Raw genomic sequence first — 22,593 nt, forward strand, 5'->3', positions numbered from 1 at the left:
CAGTAATTTGGGAGAGTCAAAGTTATAGGACCCATAAGCACTTTATTAAAAATAAAAAAAAATTAAAATAAGCTTCATGGTATTATCCACACATTTAAAAATTATTTTACTAGTGTTTTTAGTTTTCAATTTTCAACAATAAATTCTATTCAAACGGACCCACTATCACAAATATAATATGGATGGACTATTACTTGTACTGCTCATTTCTAAATAGCGAGACAAAAACTTCTAACATCAAACCATAATCGATGCGGTGGTAATCTACCTTACCCTAATTAAAACTTTGAGAAGGCTCTCTTCACTCTCAATTATTCTCATTGACCTTTAGTGTTTCTTAGTCAATTTCCTATCATACTTCTTACAATTCCACTCTGCCTCACAGTGAAACCAATGTCTCTGTTCTTCTCTCAAACCTTGTTCTTCTATTAAATTCCAACACATTTCATGAAGATCATCGCCACCTCATTCCGTAACCCAGAGAACAAGTCTTAACTTAATTATTAGTTTCTTTTCTCTTCCGGTCTCCTTAATTATGGTAGTCATTATAGTACTCTTCATGGTAGTTTTCGTCCTCTGTCTCCAACATCTCTTCACCAAACGGTTTCGCTGCCTCAATGAAAATGCCACTCTTCCTCAGTGCAGTTGCTCCACACCGTCACCACCTTCAACCTCCAGCCAAATTGCACAATTTGAAGAGAAGGTAAGCAATATGTGTTGTGTTTGCATGGTTCACTCATATATCTCTTATAATTTTCCATTTCATCAAATCTTTGATATTTTCAATCTTCTGCTCATAGATCCCAACAACATTCCGAAACAATGAGGAAGCCTCCTCCTCATCCTCTTCTTCTTCTACTGCTCAAGCATGAAATTATGATGTCTTCTTGAGTTTTCGAGGTGAAGATACCCGCAAAAGTTTTACAAGCCATTTATTTATGGTTTTGTGTCAAAGCCATATTAATACCTTCATCAATAATGACCTTTTGAGGGGAGAAGAAATTTTAGCAAAACTTTTCAAAACCATTGAATCATCAATGATTTTCATAATCATTTTTTCTAATAACTATGCATCTTCTACTTGGTGTTTAAATGAACTTGTTAAGATTTTGGAGTGCAAGGAAAAAAGAGGCCAATTGATTTTACCAATTTTTTACAAAGTGGATCCATCAGAAATACGTAATCAAAAGAGGAATTTTGGGATTGCACTTGCTAAACATGAAAAGAAATTCAAGAATAACATGGAGAAAGTGAAGAAATGGAGGGCAATTCTAACTAAAGCATCTAATTTATCTGGATTCACTTACACGGATGAGTATGTATCACATAATTGCTCCTTTCCTTTTATAAATTATGAGTTTTATAGATCTTTAATAGCTTGTCATTACGACCAGGAACCACTAAATTATAAAATAATCGTTTTTCAATTTGATATTGCGGCTGTTAGGTTTTAAATGTGAATTTTAAATAAATTTTTTTAACCTTAATAATAATAATAAAAAATTCCCAAATTTCTTAATTATTGTGTTCCAGAATCGGGTTTCCTATAATGTTTGTTTCCTCCACACGCCCCCCCCCCCCCCAACAAAAAAAGTTGAGTTTCAATTCAACTACTTGTGAAAAGCCTAAAACTAATCTTTTAAAAAATTTTACTTAATTTTTTTTAAATACAGTTACTTAAATTAATGTTAATTCTTAAATCTATGAATTAAAATACACTTACTTTATTTAAAATGTGTTAGTGGTAAGTTGTAAAGAAATAATATTCTTGAATTTAGTCCCTCTTTTTATTTATCTTTTCATCTGGTCCAACTTGTCATATGTTTTCTTGTGATCTATTGGCAGATGCACGAAATCTGAATCTGAATTTATTCAGGGAGTTATTAAATGGATATCAACTGCAAAATTAAAGCGGACACAATTATTTGTTGCTAAGTGCCCAGTTGGAATAGATTCTCGAGTTAAGGCCATAGAATTACTTTTAGATATTGAAGCAAATGATGTTCGAATGGTAGGAATATATGGCCTTCCAGGAGTAAGGAAAGATTATAATTGCAAAAGCTGTTTATAATATAATTGTTGACTATTTTGATGGAAGCAGCTTTCTTGAAAATGTTGGAGAAAAGTTGAGGACAAATGATGGCATAATTCGGTTACAAGAGCAGCTTCTTTCTGAGAGCTTAATGGACAATAATTTAAAAGTGGGTAGCATATCTAGAGGAATTAATTTGATAAAAGAAAGACTAAGTTGTAAAAAGGTTCTTTTAATTCTTGATGATGTGAATAAATGGAAAAAGATAGAAAGCTTGCTTGGAAAATGTGATTGGTTTGCTTTGGGAAGTAGGGTCATTATAACAACAAGAGATAGAAATGTGCTAACTACTCTTGGAAAAAATCCTTTAATCTATGAGGTTAAAGAATTGGATAGATGTGAAGCTCATGAACTCTTCAATTTGCATGCCTTCCAAACAGACAAAATTGAGGAAGAATATTTCGAAATTGCTGAGGATATTATACATTATGCCAATGGCCTTCCATTAGTTCTAGAAATAATAGGTTCAAGTTTGAGTGGAGAAAGTATAGGTCAATGGAAAAGTGCATTAAAGAAGTTCAAAGGAATTCCTAACAAAGATATTCAAGATATACTCAAAATAAGTTATGAAGAATTGGATGATACTGAACAAGAAATTTTCCTTAATATTGCATGTTTCTTCAAGGGATGGTACCATGATGAAGTTACTAATATATTAGATGCATGCAATTTATATCCAGATTCTGGTTTACCAAGACTAATTGATAAGTGTCTTATAACTATTAATCGATTTGGGGAGTTGTCAATGAATGATTTGATACAACAAATGGGGAGAGAAATTGTTCGACAAGAGTCACCACAAATGCTCGGAAAACGTAGTAGGCTATGGTATTATAAGGATGCTCTTGAAGTATTAACTAGCAATATGGTATAAGTCCTTGTTTTCCATAAGGCTGAATAAATGTATTCTTTCTTTGACTTTTCTTTTAAATTTTGAGAAAAATATAAGTTTATTAATATTCTTTTTGTTTAAATATTCAAAATTGTTATATAATATATATATATATATATATATATATATGTATGTATATATATATATATATATAAATTCTATTGGGCAGTGCAATTCACTTAATGTTTTCTCCAAATAGGGATCAGATAAAATTCAAGGCATAGTGTTGAGCTCACCAAAACTGATAACATTGCATTTGAATGCCGAAGCTTTCAAAAGGATGGAAAATCTTAAATTTCTTATAGTTCATAATGTACGCATTTGTGAAGACCTTAAATATCTCCCAAATGGGTTAAGGTTGCTTGATTGGCCTGATTATTCTTTTTCCTTGCCATCCACCTTTTGTCCACAACAACTTTTCAAACTCAACATGCCTCGTAGCCACATTAGATTGGAGAATCTATTCAATAAGGTCAGATTATTAATAGATGTGAATTATTATTTCTTTTGATTCTATTTTGAAGTTTGTAGAAGATAAATTTTGATTTTTTTTTTCTTGTACAGGTATTCCAGTTTGAAAATTTGAAGAATTTTAATCTCAATGAGTGTGAATTCATAACTAAATTGCCTGAGTTGTGTGCCCCAAACTTGGAGAACTTGGACCTTTCTTATTGCAAAAATTTAGTTGAGGTTCATGAATCTGTTGGATATCTTGATAAGCTTCAATTTTGGAATCTTGTTCACTGTGAAAAACTTCAAATTCTTCCAAGCAACCTCATGTTGAAGTCTCTTAAAACATTTTATCTTAACGGCTGCCCAAGCCTTGAGAAGTTCCCTGACATACAACCTGAAATGAAATGTTTAGATGTTTTAGAATTGAAAGGCAGTCGTATAAGAGAATTGCCTATATCAATTGAGTATCTTACTAGCCTTACCATGTTAAATCTATATAATTGTGACAACCTGAGGTATCTTCCAGATAGCATCTATAAATTGCAACTTATTGATAAATTAACTATTTCTACTACCAAATTGAGGTCGGTTAGCAATTCTTTTGATAGCTTATCAGGATATGGATTTCCGATGTTGAAAATTCTGGATTTCTCCAACCGAGGAAATATATTTGAATTAGATTTTTTAATGAACCCTGATTACTTCCCAGCATTGGAATATCTAGATCTCTCTGAAACCGATATTATCATCATCCCTGAAAGTATCAACAGATTTGCTAGATTAAGAACACTTATAATGGACAATTGCAAGCAGCTCCAGGAAATTCCAAGGCTACCACAATTTATAAGAAGAGTCTATGCAAAGAACTGTCTGTCATTGAATTCACAATCATCAAACAAATTACTGATTCAGGTCTCTTTCTCTTACCTAATGTTATAAGGAAATAATTTTATTATCTTTTTAAATAATTTTCTAACATCAATTTCTTGAATTTGCTAATTGTAAGCAGATTGGTGAAATTCTAAATCTTTTGCCAAATAGAGTATGTAACGGTGCAAGAAGTGACATTTCAATGGATCCACTATCATTGAATGGATCTCAAGATGGGGACGATTTTTTTGCATTTATACTGCCAGCGTATGAGATTCTAAAGTGGTTCAACCATCGAAATGATAGAAACTCCATATCATTTTGGGTTGGACGGAAATTTCCAAAAATTGTTGCTTGTATTTCTTTTGGATCAGAGGCGCATATAAGTGGATTTTACTGTGAAGTTTACTTTTCTATCAATGGTTGTGAAAAACGCCACTATGAAACATACTCTATAAAAGACATTCCTGATCATCTGTGGTTGTTTTCTATATCTCATCGAAAATTGCAGGTGCATTTAAATGACTCCAATATATCTGAACAGAATCACATTGAGATTATATGTGAAATCAATGAATGGGGTACAAGCTCTTCTTCTCTTGAGCCAAGAAATCTTGCTGGCATCATAAAAATGTTGGAGGTCCATGTAGAATGCCTTTGTTGTCCTCAGATTTCTAGTAATCCTTCCTTGCCCTTTCTGAGTGTGACTCATGGTGTTGGATCTTCCTCAGTGTCTGATGATATTGAGCCCCAACCTTTACTACCTCTTTCCCCCTCTTTTTCTAGCTCGTGTATGGATGAAAAGGTTTTCAACAACGAAGGAGTTTTGGGGCTTTCAACAGAAACAAGAAATAATGGATGTGATTTGAGTTTGTCATCAAAGGCCTATCCCATCAGAGGCCTAGTCTTTGATGATAGTAGGCACCTTCTTTTGCCATCTAGTGTGGGCTCTTCAATGGATACGACAAGTGGTCCAGAAATAAGATTTGGCTCAACTATTAGTGATGGGTTTGAGCTTGATTTATCTTCAATGGCTCATACAATTGTAAACGATGACTCTGACTCTGACTCTGACTTCAATTTGTATCCACCATCGAAGAAAATGAGAACAAGAAATACACCTACCTTGCTGCTTACCTTTTGTCACGCCTTTAATGCCAAGGTATTTCTCTTTCTTTAGTTGAACGGTGTCATTTGCATCTTTGGCCCTTTGGTTGCACTCTCTCTATCAAGCGCCTCATTCATAAGATTGGGTACCAACTCAATTACAAATGTGAAACAAAATTAATGAAAGAAACCAGTCATTTGATTTGCTGCTAAATTCAATAAAAAAAACGATAGAACATATTTTCAAAATTATTCTAGAATAAATCATCAAGTCCCATTTGGTACAACTTATTTTTTCAACTTTTTGAAAATGAGTTGTTTGAAAAAGTTGTAGCTAGAAAATAGTGAAGATTTTAGGAAAGTTGTACTTTGAGAGTGCGGTTTCAAAATGGGATGCCAAACTGGTGTTGCACATAATTTAAGGTTTTTTTTTTCCCCTCAAGGGGCACATAATCTCTCAGACATATAATATAAGGACTAATACATGCATAAATGAATACATGCCGCTAGCTTTGACTAATTTATTGAGGATCTATAGTTCTAAAAATTTGAGACTATAAGTCTATAAGTATTTTTCAAAAATAGCTTATTTCATTCATATAAGAGTTATATTTTCTCAAAAATACTTTTTTCAAGTCAATTTTGATATGATTGGATTCTAAGCCAACCTTGGGCTTTAGAATTCCAACATCATTGGGAAATGGGGGCTCAAGACGTAAGGGGTACAAAATGCGGTGTTGAACATAATTTAAGGGTTTTCTTTTTTCTTTTTTTTTTTTTTTTTCTTTTTTTTTTTTTTCAAGTGGCACGTAATCTTTTAGGCATATAATATAAGGATTGATACATGCATAAAAGAATACATGTGGCTAGCTCTGACTAATTTACTGAGGATTTATAGTTCTAAATTTGAGACTATAAGTCTATAAATGTTTTTTGTAACTGTTGTTGTAAAACGATTGATACATAAAATAAATTTTTTTACCCAAAAATAATGTACCTAGAATAACTTTCTATTTCATCGATAATCATATGAAGCGGCAGATATTTTTGACATTTGCAATTGCAAAGATCAATGTCTAACATTGCATACTCAAGAAATTAGTTATATGCTTTTGGAGAAATTTTCAAACGAACAATTTCAACCAAATATTTCAATTTCTATAGAGGTTAATTAGTTTTATTTGATGATTTGATCACAAAAATAAACCTATGGCTTTTAACAACAGTACCTCTTTGCACATGATTAATGGGCCAAAAATGAGGTGTCACCGTTTCAGATATATGTGAATGTGGGAGTGTTATGCTTTAGGACTTTTTTTTTCCAAAAAAAAATGTTGGATTATTAGTATATTAAAAAATGCACGTTGCTCCAATGACATGCAGAAGTTTATGGTTATGGATGATCTCCTGGTTGGAACTGAAGGGCGATATATTTTGGTCACAAGAGTGCATGTAAAGGAAGATGATGTTGCCCTCCAAGTTGATCTATCCATGAATTTAGCACTACAGGTATGAATTACTGAGGTCTCTAATTTGGTGGCAACAGCAATTTACCTCATTAAACTTTTTTGTTATAATGTTCTAGTGGAACCAAAGGAGTGGAACTGAGCTGAGTTTGTGTGTAAAATCCTTCTACAAATGAAGGGTTTTTGTATTACTTAAAGTTACACTTCGACCTATGTAACATTGGATTACCTTGCAGTTTGCAGACGTAAGAAAAATGGGTTTTAAAATAGGTATCATGATAGAATGCATTTTTCTTAAAACAAAATTCATTTGGTGTTTTGTTGAAAATTTTGCAAAAAGTAATTATGCAAGGATACAGAAATTTCCTTGTTTTTATCTTATCTTTTTCTTAGTTCTTTCTATGCTAGTTTCTTTCTTATTTCTTTCTTTACTATATTTTTTCCTCTAAGATTTTGGAACCGACCCAAATAACCCTTAATCCGAATGAAAGAAAATTAAATTAGTTGTTTTTCTAAAAGCTTATTTGTTTATTTGTTAAAAGTTATCAGAAATATAGTTGTACTTGAAAAGAATCAAGACTTTTCAAAAGTTGTACATAATCAAATAAGCTAAAATTAAAATTAAAAAAAAAAAAAGCTAATCCAAATTCATACAATATATACAACTTTAAGAAATCAAATATAACATGTTAGTTACGAAGAAAAAATGTAAATAAATAGGAAAAAAAAACTATAATGAATTTATGAAAAAATTACTCAATATATGTCGGTAATAGATCCAACACTAAAAACTTTTTTTTTTTTTTTTTTGAGAGTTTCTCATCATGTTGACAAGTAATTTCGTTAGTATTTTCATCATTATTATAGAAAATTTAATATAACTTTATTATAAAACATTAATAGAAAATGAGTCAATTAAAAAAAAAAGTTTAAGCCTAGATGGGTTAGAATCGAGTACGAGTCTTCTTTCCAAAAAAAAAAGAAAAAAAGAATCGAGTACGAGCCAGAAACTTAATGAACTAAAATGTGTTGTTATTCTTATTATTCATATCTTTTTTTTTTCTTCGTTGTGCTACATCTGCAATTACATCATATCCTCTACATTTTTTATTCTTTTTAAACTTTTCTTTTCCCTATTTTAAAAAATAAATTAAAAAAAAAACTCTTCTTTTTCCTGTTAGTCCACTTCTTATATTTTGACTATTCTTCTCTCCATTTTATTTTGTATAAGTTTGATACCATTTCTCTTTGTACTTTCTTTTGGTGACTTTTCATTATTTCTTATAACTCTAATTAATACTGATTTTTTTTTAGTATGTATTTTGGTTTTTATTTTTATTTTTATTTTCCTAAACAAAGTCTTCTCGCTACCTTTTATATCTTTGGTTGAAAAACCGTGGGCGGGTCTTACCGTTCAGGCCAAGCTCTTTAAAAAAAAGAAAAGAAAGCCAAGCTAAAATAATTTATTTCGGCCGGTAATAAGACAAACAAACATAATATTTTACCTTAGTATAGTAGGTCGTCGCCTAACCCATCACAGACGACGCAAGGTTGCCCTTCTTCATTGTTTTTTCTTTGCTGCTTCTTTCTTTCTTCAGGGTCTATTGCTTCCAGTTTAAGTAAATGCCTTGTTTCAACTTTATTTTTGCTTTTTAGTTTGGTGAGCCTAGCACGTGTGACTGACAAAGTCTTGGAAATGACGAAAATGAGTTTGAAAGTTTCTGATTCATTTATTTATTTATTTTTTGAGAAACCAGATCAAATGCCTGGGACTTTATTAAAAACACATAAACAGTACAGGTTAACGGACATCCCTTCGCACAAGAGGAGCAATTTCTGAGGGCATATCCTCAAGTCAAACCTGCAAATCTACACTTGTGCTTGCTTTCTTAGCTAGCGCATCAGCTACTGCATTACAAGAGCGAGAAACATGCTTAAAATCTACCAATTGAAACCCCAAAACTAGCACACGAATATCTTCTAAAACAGCTCCATAGGTGGCCAAAACTCCAGAATCATTGGTAATAGCATTGATGATCACCAATGAATCACCTTCAAAGACAACTCGAGTTAAGCCTATCTCAGCAGAAAATTGCACAGCTCTGCGACAGGCAAGGGCCTCCACATCAGCTACGGATTGAGGCAGGGGAATAGGCATTGACAGAGCACCTATTGCATCCCCAGCACAATCCCTAACCATCACTCCAAGGCCTACAGAATTTGAATCACTGAAAATGGCCGCATCAAAATTAACCTTATAGCTGCCGAGATTAGGTGGTTGCCAGTGTTGCAAACTAACTGGAACAGCTGGTGGAACCTCCTCAATGACCATCCTCGCAGCAAGAAATTCCTAGAGTATAGAGCCTACCATACTGCAAATTTGGTGGAGAGGGTGAACCGGCTTCCCAAAATGGCTGGCATTTCGTCTATTCCAAAGCAGCCAGGCAATAATTGAAAACAATTCCAGTCTCACATCATCCCGATAAGGCAAAAATCTGGCGAAAAGATCGCTAAAAGTCAATGGTTAGGGCTCTGGGTTTGAGGTACCTGCATTAGGAGCTAACTCACAAGCCACAAGCAATTTATACGTGCTGCTGGTAGAGAACAAACCAGATGGAGTAGGAGCCCAAGTGATTCTGTCAAGGGGCAGCCTTACACTTAGAGGGATGCCCAATATTAACGCAGCATCATGAGGCAAGAACAACTGGTGCACCAAATAAGATTTCTACGCTGCAGTATTATAATTAATTAACTCACCGACTTTAGCATCAGGTGCCAACTGATGGGACGGAGCTAAGATGGGCCGGTTTGAATGAGCAGGCAGCCACTTATCCATTTTAATACGCATAGATTCACCATTTCTAATACGCCACACCATCCCTCTCCGGATAACATCTCTTGCACTACAAATGTTTTTCCACGTGTAAGACCTCACACTTGAGTCTTTTGCCTCCAAAATAGAGCACTCTGGGAAAAATCTAGCCTTAAACACCTTATGACAATGGGATTCCGGATTATTAATCATACGCCAAACTTGCTTAGCCAATAGTGACTCGTTGAACTTCTCATTTCTCTATTGTCCCCGCTATAACCCCACCAAAATTTACGAATTAAAACCTCCAAATCTTTTATAAGACCTTTCGGAAGCTTGAAACAGCTCATCATATATGTCAGAATAGCTTGGATGACCGATTTAATTAGGATTTCCCTCCCGGCTTGGGATAAAAGCTTTTCTTTTCTTCCTTGGAGCTTTTTCCATACCCTTTCCTTCAAATAAAAAAAGCTTTGCTTCTTGGCATGGCCCACAAGGGCAGGAAGACCCAAGCAGCTTTCATATTGTCTGATAGTTGGCATTCCCAAGAGTTGTTGGATCCGAATCTGGGTATCATGATGGGTATTGGAGCTGAAGAAAATATTTGTCTTGTCACGGTTAATTTTTTTACCTGAGCCTCTTTCATAGACATCCAGGATATCAATGATGTTTTGGCACTCCTCCTCTCTTGCTCGACAGAAAAGCACACCATCGTCTGCAAAGAATAAGTGTGAAACCCTTGGGCCATTTCTACAAATAGACACCCCATGAATGAGCTCCTCAGATTCAGCTTTGTGGATCAGACTTTGAAGCACTATTGCACACATAAGGAATAAATATGGAGAAAGATGATCCCCTTGTCTCAGCCTTCTACTTGGCTTGATGTTTCCTATAGGTTGCCAATTAAGGAGAACAATATAAGAGACAGATCTGGAACAAGACATAATAAGGCTAACCAACCTCTCCCCATGTCCTAAGTGCTGCATGGTTTTTTCCAAGAACTCCCACTCTACACGGTCATAAGTTTTGCTCATGTCCAATTTGAGGGCCATATAACCCCTTGTGTCTTACGTTTAAGATAATGTAGTGTTTCAAATGCCACAAGAATATTATCAGATATGAGTCTGCCCGATAAGAAAGCACTTTGTGATTCAGGGATAGATTGAGCTAGAAATTTTTTCAAGCGATTTACCACCACTTTTGCTATAAGTTTATAAATGACATTACACAAGCTTATTGGCCGAAAGTCAGCCACTCTTTTTGGGTTTGTAATTTTTGGTATCAATGTGATAAAAGTGGAATTAAGGGATTCATGCACAACACCAGTGTTAAGGGCCTTGAGAACAACTGTCATTACATCATCACCCACAATATGCCAGAAAGACTTATAAAAAATGGGAGACATATCGTCGAGGCCCGGAGCCATGAGAGGTGTCATTTGTTTGAGTGCAAACTGGACCTCCGATGCTTGAAAATCATGGTCTAGATAGCTTGCAGCACCCTCGGTCATGGTTGGTTGAATGCCATCTAAAATCTCCTCAAAACCAGTTGGATCAGAGGATGTAAAGATGGAGTTAAAATACTGCTCAAGTACCCGGCCCATTTGAGCTTCATCGACCTCCCACAACCCCGCCTCATCCTCTAATCCCTCAATAAAGTTTCGGTGGTTTCGTTGAGTGGCACGGCAGTGGAAGAACTTAGTGTTGCTATCTCTTTCCTTAAGCCATGCACTCTGAGACCTTTGCTTCCACATACTTTCCTCCCTGTTTTTAAGACTTTGAATCTCTCCCCTCAACTTATGTATCTCCTCTGGTTTGTTTCTGTAACCCCCAATCTCTTCGGCTTCCTTCAGCTCCTTCAATCTTTTTTTTAGAGAGTTGCGTACATGGCTAAAAATCTTTTTATTCCACTCCTTCAATTTGTCTTGACAGGTTAGAATCTTGCCATTAAAACTCCAAGCCGAAACATTACCAGTTTGATTACCCCATGAGTCTTGCACCATAGTCTCACATGAATCACATGAACGATCTTTCAACCACATGGACTCAAAGCGAAACAGCCTACCCTTTCTATAAAATCGCTTTAGTTCCGAATCCTCTATAAGAAGAATTGGCTTGTGGTCTGAGTGAAAGGCTTCAAGATGATGTATACGAGTAGTCGGGAAGCGGAGAATCCAATCAATTGAAGCCACACCCCTATCCAAACGAACCCAAACATTTTGGTCACCCGGTTTACGATTACACCAAGTGAAAGGAAAATTGTTGAAACCAAGGTCCTTTAAGCAGCAGACATCCAAAACATTCCTAAACCCCTCCATCTGTCTTTCAGGGCGATCCAACCATCCTTGCTTCTCATCCGCAAAAAAAAATTTCATTAAAGTCTCCCATACAAACCCAAAGTAGAGAGCACCGCTGATGTAAAGCTCGTAACACAGACCATGAGTTTTCTCGGTTGGCAGTTTCAAGTTCTCTGCAGAAACTCATGAAACGCCAGGCGTCATCAACTCTATGGTTAATAATAGCATTAATGTGATTTGCCGAAAAGGATTGAATGTCCACATCAAAATCCCTCTTCCAATACAGCGCTAAACCACCTCCCATATTGACACGAGGAACCACAAAGAGATTAGGATACTGAATCTTTTTGCCAATCTGCTCCAACACATATTTTTCAGCTTTGGTTTCCATCAAGAAAACCATTTTGGGATCTTTATTTGTCACCATGGCAACAAGTTCATCTTCTGTCTGTGGGTTCCCAAGCTCACGACAGTTCCAACTTAGGCAACTCATAATCCCCGGTGGTGCTGGGCCCCATCTACCACCTCCACATTTTTTTGTTCATTCTGAGGGCCAAAAACCATACACTATTTCCTGCTTCCACTCTGTTCTTCGAGGTCAATACTCATTCGTCGCTTCCCATTATTAGTTTTCTCTTTCTTCTTGGTTTTTCCAACCTTTCGGGCTAATTTTTTCCATTTACTAGTCAACCATTGAGGGGGTTGAACTTGGTTGGTGATATCCCCAAGAGGGGTGCTCTGAATTGGTTGGTTGGCCTGGATGTTCTAACCTACAGCCCCTGTGGGTGGAGTTTGGCTCCCCTGTTGATCTATAGTAGGCATACCAAACACACCCATCTCTACTCGGTTAGCTTGGTTTTCCTTACCCACTTGTCCCATACACAAATTTTTCTTGCAACTACTTGGTTCATCACAAATAGGTTTTTCAGTGACTGCTAGAGCTGAATAATTAGAGGCATTAGTATCATCCCACTTCTCCTCCCTCCCTGATGTTGAGCTGGTCCCACTCTCTGACCCTGTTTTCGTAGAAGCACCCTTGGAAAAATCTTGAGAGGACCCATACGGTTTCTGCTATTTATGCCAGGGTGCTTGGTGGTGTGATGCCCCTGGAATCATAGTCACCGTTTTTCTTGCTATCCTCCCCAAATCAGACCTCATCCAAGTCCTATATTGTTGTTCTTCGCGGCTCAGATGACCCTTACCTCGTAACCATACCTCACATTCCCTCTCACTATGATTAACACAGCCACACCAGTAGCAAAAATTAGGTAACCTTTCATACTTTATCCCTACCCAACCCACTAATTTCCCTTCTGACCATAGTTTACAACACCTCAGTAAAGGGCGAGAAATGTCCACCATTACTTGGACCCTTAAGAATTCGCCTCCAGCCCCATCATGGTCAGGGTCGGCCACCTAAATCACCGTACCCAGTATTTTACCCACAGACTCCTCAGTTGCCTGAGTTAGTAATTGTTCTGGTACATTATGAATCTGTAACCAGAATGTTGTGTTCGAAAAAACCAAGAGAGGGACAGAAAATACCTCTGCTGCCTTCTGGAAAATTACTAAGCTCTTATCATACGACCAAGGCTCAAACTCCAGAACTCTTTCAAGAACAAGCTTGTCTTCAAACTCAAACACAAGTATATTTTCCCCCACAGCCCAGATCTTCAGCTCACCAATCGGTTTCCATAAGGGTTTGAAGGTGCGAGCCACTGCATCCACGTTCAAGACCCTCTTCGTAAGGAACTTCCCAACCAACCGGTGGATACCAATTTCTTCTTGGCTTGTGACTTCGGCCCCACCGGCTTCCACTTCCGACAGAGAGAAGCGAGCCCACATCTCATCTAGTCCGGCCATGGTTTTACTATCGGGAACTAGAGAAAACAAAGCCCACCCACGGGGAACAACAATCCATCCTATCAGTCGAGAGTAAGACCGAAGGGAAAAGGAACCTCAACACGGCAAGGGACAGAAATTCTACCAGCGGCTGGGAATTTTGGAAAACCCTAGTGGCACGGAGAAATGGTCTAGAAGAGGTTCAAACCCTAGCGGCACAGAAAACCCTAAAAGAAAAGAGTCTTAGTGGAAGGAAAAAAAAAAGTTGTTTGTCATTATTATTATTAGGAAAATGTTAATTTTGTTTGTCATTATTATTATTAGGAAAATGTTAACAAGCACCGGGCGGTGCTTGTTAAAGTTTCTTTTTTTGTGTTTCACTTAAAAAAAGAAAAAAAGGTTGTTAAAAAAATTATTTAAAAAAAAATTACCAAAAATTGAAAAATTGTCAAAAGTTAAAAAAGTTACACAAAAAATTACTAAAAATGTATTGTTAATAGGCATCGTAAGGTGCCCGTTAACACAATTATTATTATTATTATTATTATTATTATTATTATTATTATTATTATTATTATTATTATTATTTACAATTGATGATATAAGTTGGTTTTTGAAATATTATAATAAAAATAATGATATGAAAATACATTTAAAAAATGGTTTTATATTTATTTAGATTACTTTAGTTTATTTTTGTTAATTTAATATATTTATTTATATTTTAAATAATTATTAGATTAATTATGACATTATCATGATTTGATCTCAATACAACCTCAAAAACTTTGAACATCTTCTATTTACGATTGAGGATTCAAAACCATGCTACTACTAGACCTTTTTCCTTAAGTAGCTATAAGCTTGCCAACACTGGGGCATGTGATGCAACTGCATAACACTGCCGATTGATAAAGAGAGAAAAACCATCTGCAACGCACTTAGCAAGAAGCTTGGCATGAGTAAGAGAGCAAGCCATCTGATAATATTATTTGATCCAATGGCTATTACCCACTTATTTTGTTGCTGCTGTAGAAGAAATTGTTTCTTCTTGAAAAGCTTTTCCAAGAAGAGAGAGACTTCCATGGCAGCTAAAGCTGGCTCTCTTTGTTCTGTGTGTGGCTTGTGTAATATAATCTCAATCTGACTGTGTGAACATAAAATTTGGTTTTTATTTTTAAATCTGATGTGGCTGCATAATTGATAATAGATGTGGCAGAAATTTTTTTTTTATTACTCCATTTGACATATCAAAATTTTCTATCCAAAGGATAACAATAGAGACCAAATTAACATCACACTGAAATGTTAAGAACTAAATTGACACAATTGAAAGGTTAGAGATCAAATTGAACGACATTGAAATTTTAATGGCTAAATTAACACAATTGAAATATTATGGATGAAATTAATATTTGATGTAAAAGATAGGGACCAATTAAGTAATTTATCAAAATAAATATTATTATTATCAAATTTAAGCCAAAAATATAAGACAATAAGTCTAAGAGTCTGTTTGGAACATTATTCTAATAATATTGAAAAGTGTGTAAAAATTCGTATAATATTTTTTAAAAACTGAAAATTATTTCTTAGAATACCAGATCGAAGGGCCTTAAATCAAGTTGTAAACCCCTCAAACCACATTAGTATAATTTGAGTGCAAGTCTAGTCAACTGATGGTTGGATACCACAAATAAACTCAATAAAATAAAGAGGGACTTTTCTCTTTCGTAAAAACAAAAAGTAGAACTCTAAGAACTGAAGCTTTAAAATTAAAGAAAAGCTACTGAACGTAGAGAGAGAGATACCACCGTGAAGATAGATCAGCTGGTCAGTTCTTCAACAGTGTGGACGGGATCACCGATCAGAGTTGAGCTTGCAAGTATAGCAGCGTAAGGGAATTTTTTATTTATCCGACTTTTACATTTTGGGAGTAAACAGTTGTGAAGTCTAGAGTTGTTTATATCTTAACTATGCAATTTTTTTGGAGTTTAATTTTGATTTAATTAGGAGTCTTGATTTAGAAAAGATTTGGGTTTTATTTTATGCGTTATTACAAATTTGTTAAAATTTATTAATTTTGGGTTTATATTTCAGAGGAGCCATGGGCTAAAGAAATGGGCCAAATTCTATACTTATTTTTGGATTTTTTTTTTCTTGAACAAACTTAAGATTTGAGGACTGAAACATGTCTATATATATATATATATATATATATATATATATATATATATATATATATATATATATATATAGAAAAATGTTATATTTACAATATTTTTATGATAAATCTTAATAGTAGGTTGTTATAGTTGGATAAAAAAAGTAATTTAAGTCGTAGATTCAAATTAAATCCAATAACAATTTATTAACTATGATTTTATGAAAATGTTGTAGATGCATGCCCCACCCAGCCCCCTAGCTCCGCCACTGGTGACGTGGTTAGAACTCAAAAGAGCAATCTTTCAGTTTGAGAGTTATCTTTGTAGATTTTTAACTTCTATTTTTCTTTGACAAATCCGGATCCGAAATTTACGTAAAATTGCTGTGATCTTTGTAGATTTTATAGAGTTTTGAAGGAATAAAATCTGTGGCTCTACACACAATTAGTCTAGTCAAAAGTTGCGGAGGAGGCACTATTCACTCTATTGTTAACAGTGCACTACTAACAACCATATCCAGGTGATTAAAATCTGAGGTCTGTTAATTCCTTTGCTTAGCTTTTACATCTTTTTCTCCTTGATCAAGCATAATATTTTTTAGGCAAATGTTAACAAGTACCGTGCGAGGCATGTTAATGTTGCACTAATGCGAGTTCCATTTAATAAAAAATTGAACAAAAAAAAAGACATAAAGTTGACCCACAAATTATTTTAATATTTTTTTCTCAGTATAACGTTGGTCTCACTACCTAAAAGCTGCAAAAATACGATATAAAACTGCAATAAAGCTAAAAAAAAATCACCAAGGACTATGGTTAATGGGTGATGTAACCCTATTTTTTATGACATGGAACCTCCAACCTTTGGTTGTATGGGCACCGAGGTAAACCTAGAATACAGGCAGCCACCCTTAAGCCACCTATATCAAGAAAGTGACGACTCAAACACTAGACCTCAAACTTGGTACACCAAGGCTTCACCATTAGAGCTAGCCCTCGCAAACATTCAACCCTATTTCGACCAATCATGTCCTAAAACTTACATTTGGGGAAAAATTACGTTTTAAATCCTATACTTAAGGGGTCATTTCAAATTAAACCCTGAAGTTTAAGGCTTAAAAATTTAACACCGTAGTTTTAATAGTGTGAAATTGAACCTTGAACTTTTAAAATATGATATCAATTTAAACCCTTAATCAAACCCAAAAGTCCAAATTTGTATTTGAAACTAGTGAAACTGTAAGGTTTAATCTGTAACAGTTTTAAACTTTAAGGTTTAATGCTACTTTTGAAACTATAGGATTTACTTTTGAAATACAAAGGTAATCCCTTTGAAACCTTTGGCTTGTAAGTTGTAAACTATGAAGCACGGGTGCGGCGTTTGGGCCGCCGCACCCGCGTCGGACGCGGCCGGACGCGGCGACGCGCAGGCGACGCCGCTGCCTGCGCGTCCGTGCCGCGTCCGGCAATAAAAAAACATTTTTTTCGGCGCGATTCGGCGCGATTCGCGCCGATACGGTGCCGATTCGGGCCGACGCGCTCGAAATCGCGCTGATTCGGCCCGAATCGGTCGGTATCGGTGAAATCGGTCCGGCCGAAATCGGCCGATACCGGCCGATACCGGCGAAATCGGCCGATATCGGCCGATACCGGCGAAATCGGCCGAAATCTGCCGATATCGGCCGAAATCTGCCGATATCGGCCGAAATCTGCCGATATCGGCCGAAATCGGCCGATACCGGCCGAAATTCAAAAAAAAAAAAACAACAACAACAACAGGTGCGTATGGCTGGAAAAAAAAAAAAAAAAAAGGTGCAAACGCACCGTTTTGAAAAAAACCAAGACCCAACCCTCTCCCTCTTCATTTTTCTTGAGCCTCTCTCCCACTCTTTACCTTCACTCTTCAGCTAGGCTCTCTCCTATTCTCTGTATTCTAGTTATTATTTACCATTGCTCTTAAATTTGGTATATATTTATATAATGTAAAAAAAGTATGTTTAGCAATATATTAAAAATATAAATAAAAATATTTTTAATAATTTTTTAATCGCCGCACCCCGCCGCACCCGCACCCTACTTTTTCAAAAATTGCCGAGTCCCGCACCCGCTCCCGCACCCGCACCCGAATCCCGAAACGCACCCGTGCTTCATAGGTTGTAAACAACATTTGGGTTTTGTATTGTTAGGTTCAAGAATCAAGATGGAAGAAGAGTTTTGAAGGAATAAAGTCTGTGGCCCTACACACGATTAGTCTTTACTATGGAATATTGAAAATACGTGTTTGTTGGAACGCATTATTCGAAAGTCGAAAGTCAAAAGTTGTGGAGGCATTATTCACTCTATTGCCTAGCAATTTCTCGATCATCTTGCGACTCTTCTCTTCATTAGACCGGAACGTACTGATCTATCCTCCCTTCTTTAGATCTTTGCAACCTTGCTTTCTCCCTTATAGATTGAGATTGCGATGTCTTTCCCAACCAATGAAGGATCCTCCTCCTTTTCTTTTTCCACTCACCATTGGAACTATGATGTCTTCTTGAGTTTCAGAGGCAAAGATACCCGCAATGGTTTTGCTGGTCATTTATAAGACTTTGTGTGACAAAGGTTTCAAGATCTTCATTGATAATGATCTCCAAAGAGGTGAAGAAATTTCAATGGAACTTATTAAAGCCATTAAATCATCAATGATTTCAATTATCATATTCTCTCAAAATTATGCATTTTCCACTTGGTGCTTAGAAAAACTTGCTGATATTCTTGAGTGTAAGAAAAATGGAGAAGTAGTTTTACCTGTTTTTTACAAAGTGGATCCATCTAAAATACGTAAGCAAGAAGGTAATTTTGGAGTAGCACTAACTCAACAAGAAATAAATTCAAGAATAACATAAAGAAAGTGTTGAGGTGGAGGGCAGCTCTAAAGGAAGCAGCTAATTTGTCTGGATGGCATTATGAGGATGGGTATGTATCATCTAATCACTAATCTTGTGTCTTTTTATAGCTTTCAAACCTCTAAGTTTAATAATCACCACTAAATACCAAATTATGAAAATATTTCATTATGATGATATCTGCTACTTGTAAGGCACTAAGGTTAATACATATCAATCAATCAATGAATATTATATATATAAAAGCAAAGACTTCATATGGGAGAGCATGAGGTCCTACCAAGTGGCACATTCGTTGAGTTTCTCTCATTTAGGCTTCCACCTCATCAAAATTTACATTTATGTAAAACTTTCGATTCATTGAATGTGTTAATGAAGTGAGTATACATTAATTATCTATAAGTATGCACTAATTATATATATATTAAGAGGATGTCACTATTTTCACTGAGTGTTTAACTTACCATTATCATATTTAAATAACATAAACGTGGCATCATAAATTTTAGATGATATTACGATAAGCCAACTAAACATTTGCATTTTCCTCAAAAAATAAAAAAATAAAAAATAAACATTTACATGAAATTACAAATTTTTTATGCTAACTCCAAGCCAATGTAGAAACGAAAATTATGATTAAAAATTTTAGCAAAAGAAATAAATGATTAAACAAACAATCAACTTATTACACCACGTTTTTTTTTTTTTTGAGAGGATATTACATCAGATAACAACTAATTTCTAATTTATGTAACTTTTTCTCTATAGTTTAAATTCTTCATCCCCTTAATTTTGTATTACATCATTAATTTAACAAAAATCTCTTCATATTATTGCAACATTACCTCATGTTAATACTTTAAAATATTTTGAATATTTTATATAAGTTTTTCACATAACAACTTAAAGCATTATCCGCGCATCGCATGGGACCATGACTAGTATATATAAAAAATGTATTAAAATCAAAGTTGTGAATAGAGTATCGGAGTACTTTCAAGGTTACATATATTTTTATGACATATACACATATTGGGCTATAACATCTTGGGCTATTTGGAATGCTCGAAATAAGTTTTATTTTGATAAAGTTCAAGTCCATCCCAGTGTCATTCTCCAGGGAGTTTTTGGTTTCTTGGATGAGTATTAGAAGATTATGTCGACCCAGACCAGTTCCTAGCATGCCAATAACTCTAGCCACGTTTTATGAATGCTCTTTATGCTGTGTGTGTAAATTTTTTGTGAGATCTAGAGGTGTTTGCATTTACATACACTTAGGGTTATCAAGATCTAGATTGATGTCAAGAACTTGGTAATCAATTTAGTTGTAGATTCAAGAGCTTAAAAATATACAGCGGGAGTGCATGTGCTTGCTGGGAATCCAAGAAAGAATTAGTCTGTGAACTTGGAGCTGTCACGTGGTCGTGGTAGTAAATTTCCTACTCGAGGTAGCAATAGGATGTTAGTGGTCCAAGTCGCTATTGTGTAAATTTCAATTCTTTCATAGTGAATTCAGTTTACCTTAAGGATAGCTAGGTTAAATCCTCCCCAGAATTTTTACTGGTTTGGTTTTCCTGAGTTATCATATTGTTGTGTTATTTATATTCTGCACTTTACAATGATATGATTTATATATGTTAACCTAGATCTGCTTAATCACTTGGCTAAATAACTAGGTTAATCTGGTTGTGTTTTAAGGGGTCTAAAAATGTACAAGTTGTACTTCAGATTTCTTTTTTAATATATTTTCTATCTTTTATCTCCAAAAAAAAAAAAAAAAGACTTAAATGTGAAAATTATTTTATCTAACTTATCATTGTTATAAAAAGAAACGAACTACATCTCAATGCATAAAAAAAAGAAAAATAAAAACTAATTAAGGTTTCTTAGCATCAACATAACGTCTTAATTTTCACTACATAGTAAGAGAACAAATAAAATAAATCGAAATAAAAATTAAATAACGTCACTCATAATGAACATAAAAAATAGGATCTAAGTCAGGACGAGGGAATTCACTCATCCTAACATTTGTCAATTTAATTCAAGATTGTTATAGATATTATATATCGGTTTATTTTGTGTAAGAGCCCCCTAGAGGTCAACTTGTAGTACAATGACTCCTACCTTGATTGCGTAAACACATAGTAGTGAGAGAAAATGTCTTTACACATTGAAGGGAGATCACCCCTTATAAGCACATTCCCATACGCTTTCTTGGGTGACATGAGACTCTACGATTGCTTCTTCCTCCAGTCTTTCATAATCACCCCTTATAGGCACACGCATCGTAGTGGGAGAAAATGTCTTTACACATTGAAGGGAGATCACCCCTTATAAGCACATCCCCATATGCTTTCCTAGGTGACATGAGACTCCAGGATTGCTTCTTCCTCCAATCCTTCGTAATCACCCCTTATGGGCACACACATCGCAGTGGGAGAAAATGTTTCTACACATTAAAAGGAGATCACCGCTTATGAGCACATCTCCCTGTGCTTCCTTAAGTGTTAGTCCTTCACAATCACCCCCCCCCTTATGGGTGCACACATTATCATTCATGGCTAGCTCTTACAAAATTTGTAACGACTCCAGGAAAACGCTAATCACATCTGTGCTTTACTTCAATAAGAACTAGTCACAATTAAGACTCATTGTAGTTGTTAACAAAACTCAAATCAACCTAACATATGCTGGATGTGGGAGTCATCACACAACTACACTCAATCAATCAATTTGGGGCATCACATTCTCCCCAACTTAAATCCCTAGCGTCTTTATTAGGGCCCACCTTGTGAGGTAGTGTCGTTACCATGCTTGCATTAATACTATTTTTAATGATGTAAGGAAAAACGCTAGTCACATTTGCGTTATATTACCCTATGTGGTACTCGTTACACACATGCATGGCTATGGTTTGATTGAGGGTGAATTTTGGGTAAAGAAATGTTGCCTATATCTTAGGTTGTATTACCACTTAGGCTGCCCGCCTTTTTTGGTTAATAAATATTGTTATTTATATATACAAAAAAAAAAAATTTATTCTAGACTTTATTGAGGGTCCTTGTTTATATTTAGGGGCTATGCTGAAGCAATTTTAAAGTGGAGGGAGAGGTTGTGGTTTGAAAGATGCATTATACATGTATAAAGAGGTAATATTTACTCTTATAAAGAGACCCTTGAACTTGCCTACTTACCAAGTTCATATGGAAAATGTGAAGGAAATGAAGTGTATTACATTAATGGTTTGTTTGCATCACAAATTAGCCCTATTCCATTTAAATCAAAATATTTATTCCTAATTTGTGTAAGTTTTGTTGCTCGTACACTCAAGTAATAAAAACTAGGTTCACGTTAATGGGTGCCTAAGTGCACCTAATAAGTTAGAATTTTATATTGATTTTATTGCTTTTTTTTTTTATGACGTGAAACCTCACTAAGGTAAAGCCCTTTAGACTCACCCTAAAGGAGTACTAAACTACAGATACATGACCTCGCTCGCCTAAACTCTATATTAGGTAATTCAAAAGAACTCCTAATGGGGATTGAACTGAGGATGTCTAGGTATATAGCTCATCTGCCTCCAACAACTAGGCAGTGCCCTAGTAGGTTTTATTCCCACTTTTATAGGTAGTTGATGAACTTCAATATATTGTTGAATATTTTTAAATTTAATATTTTCTAATACAAATGGGATCTCATTGAAGC

At 35.2% G+C, this 22,593-nt stretch overlaps 1 protein-coding gene and 1 pseudogene across 1 annotated transcript; one reads left to right on the plus strand and one right to left on the minus strand.

Annotated features, from left to right (window-relative positions):
• The first annotated feature begins 535 nt into the window (after positions 1-535).
• Positions 536-7,593, plus strand: LOC142616492 (TMV resistance protein N-like; annotated as a pseudogene).
• Positions 7,594-8,735: 1,142 nt separating this feature from the next.
• On the minus strand, positions 8,736-9,212 carry LOC142616493 (uncharacterized). The gene has a single exon (XM_075789335.1). It carries the CDS (start codon positions 9,210-9,212, stop codon positions 8,736-8,738), a length of 477 nt encoding a protein of 158 aa, XP_075645450.1.
• Positions 9,213-22,593: the final 13,381 nt, after the last annotated feature.

The sequence above is a fragment of the Castanea sativa genome, chromosome 11 (genome assembly GCF_040712315.1).
Source record: "Castanea sativa cultivar Marrone di Chiusa Pesio chromosome 11, ASM4071231v1".
Taxonomy (NCBI): Eukaryota; Viridiplantae; Streptophyta; class Magnoliopsida; order Fagales; family Fagaceae; genus Castanea; species Castanea sativa.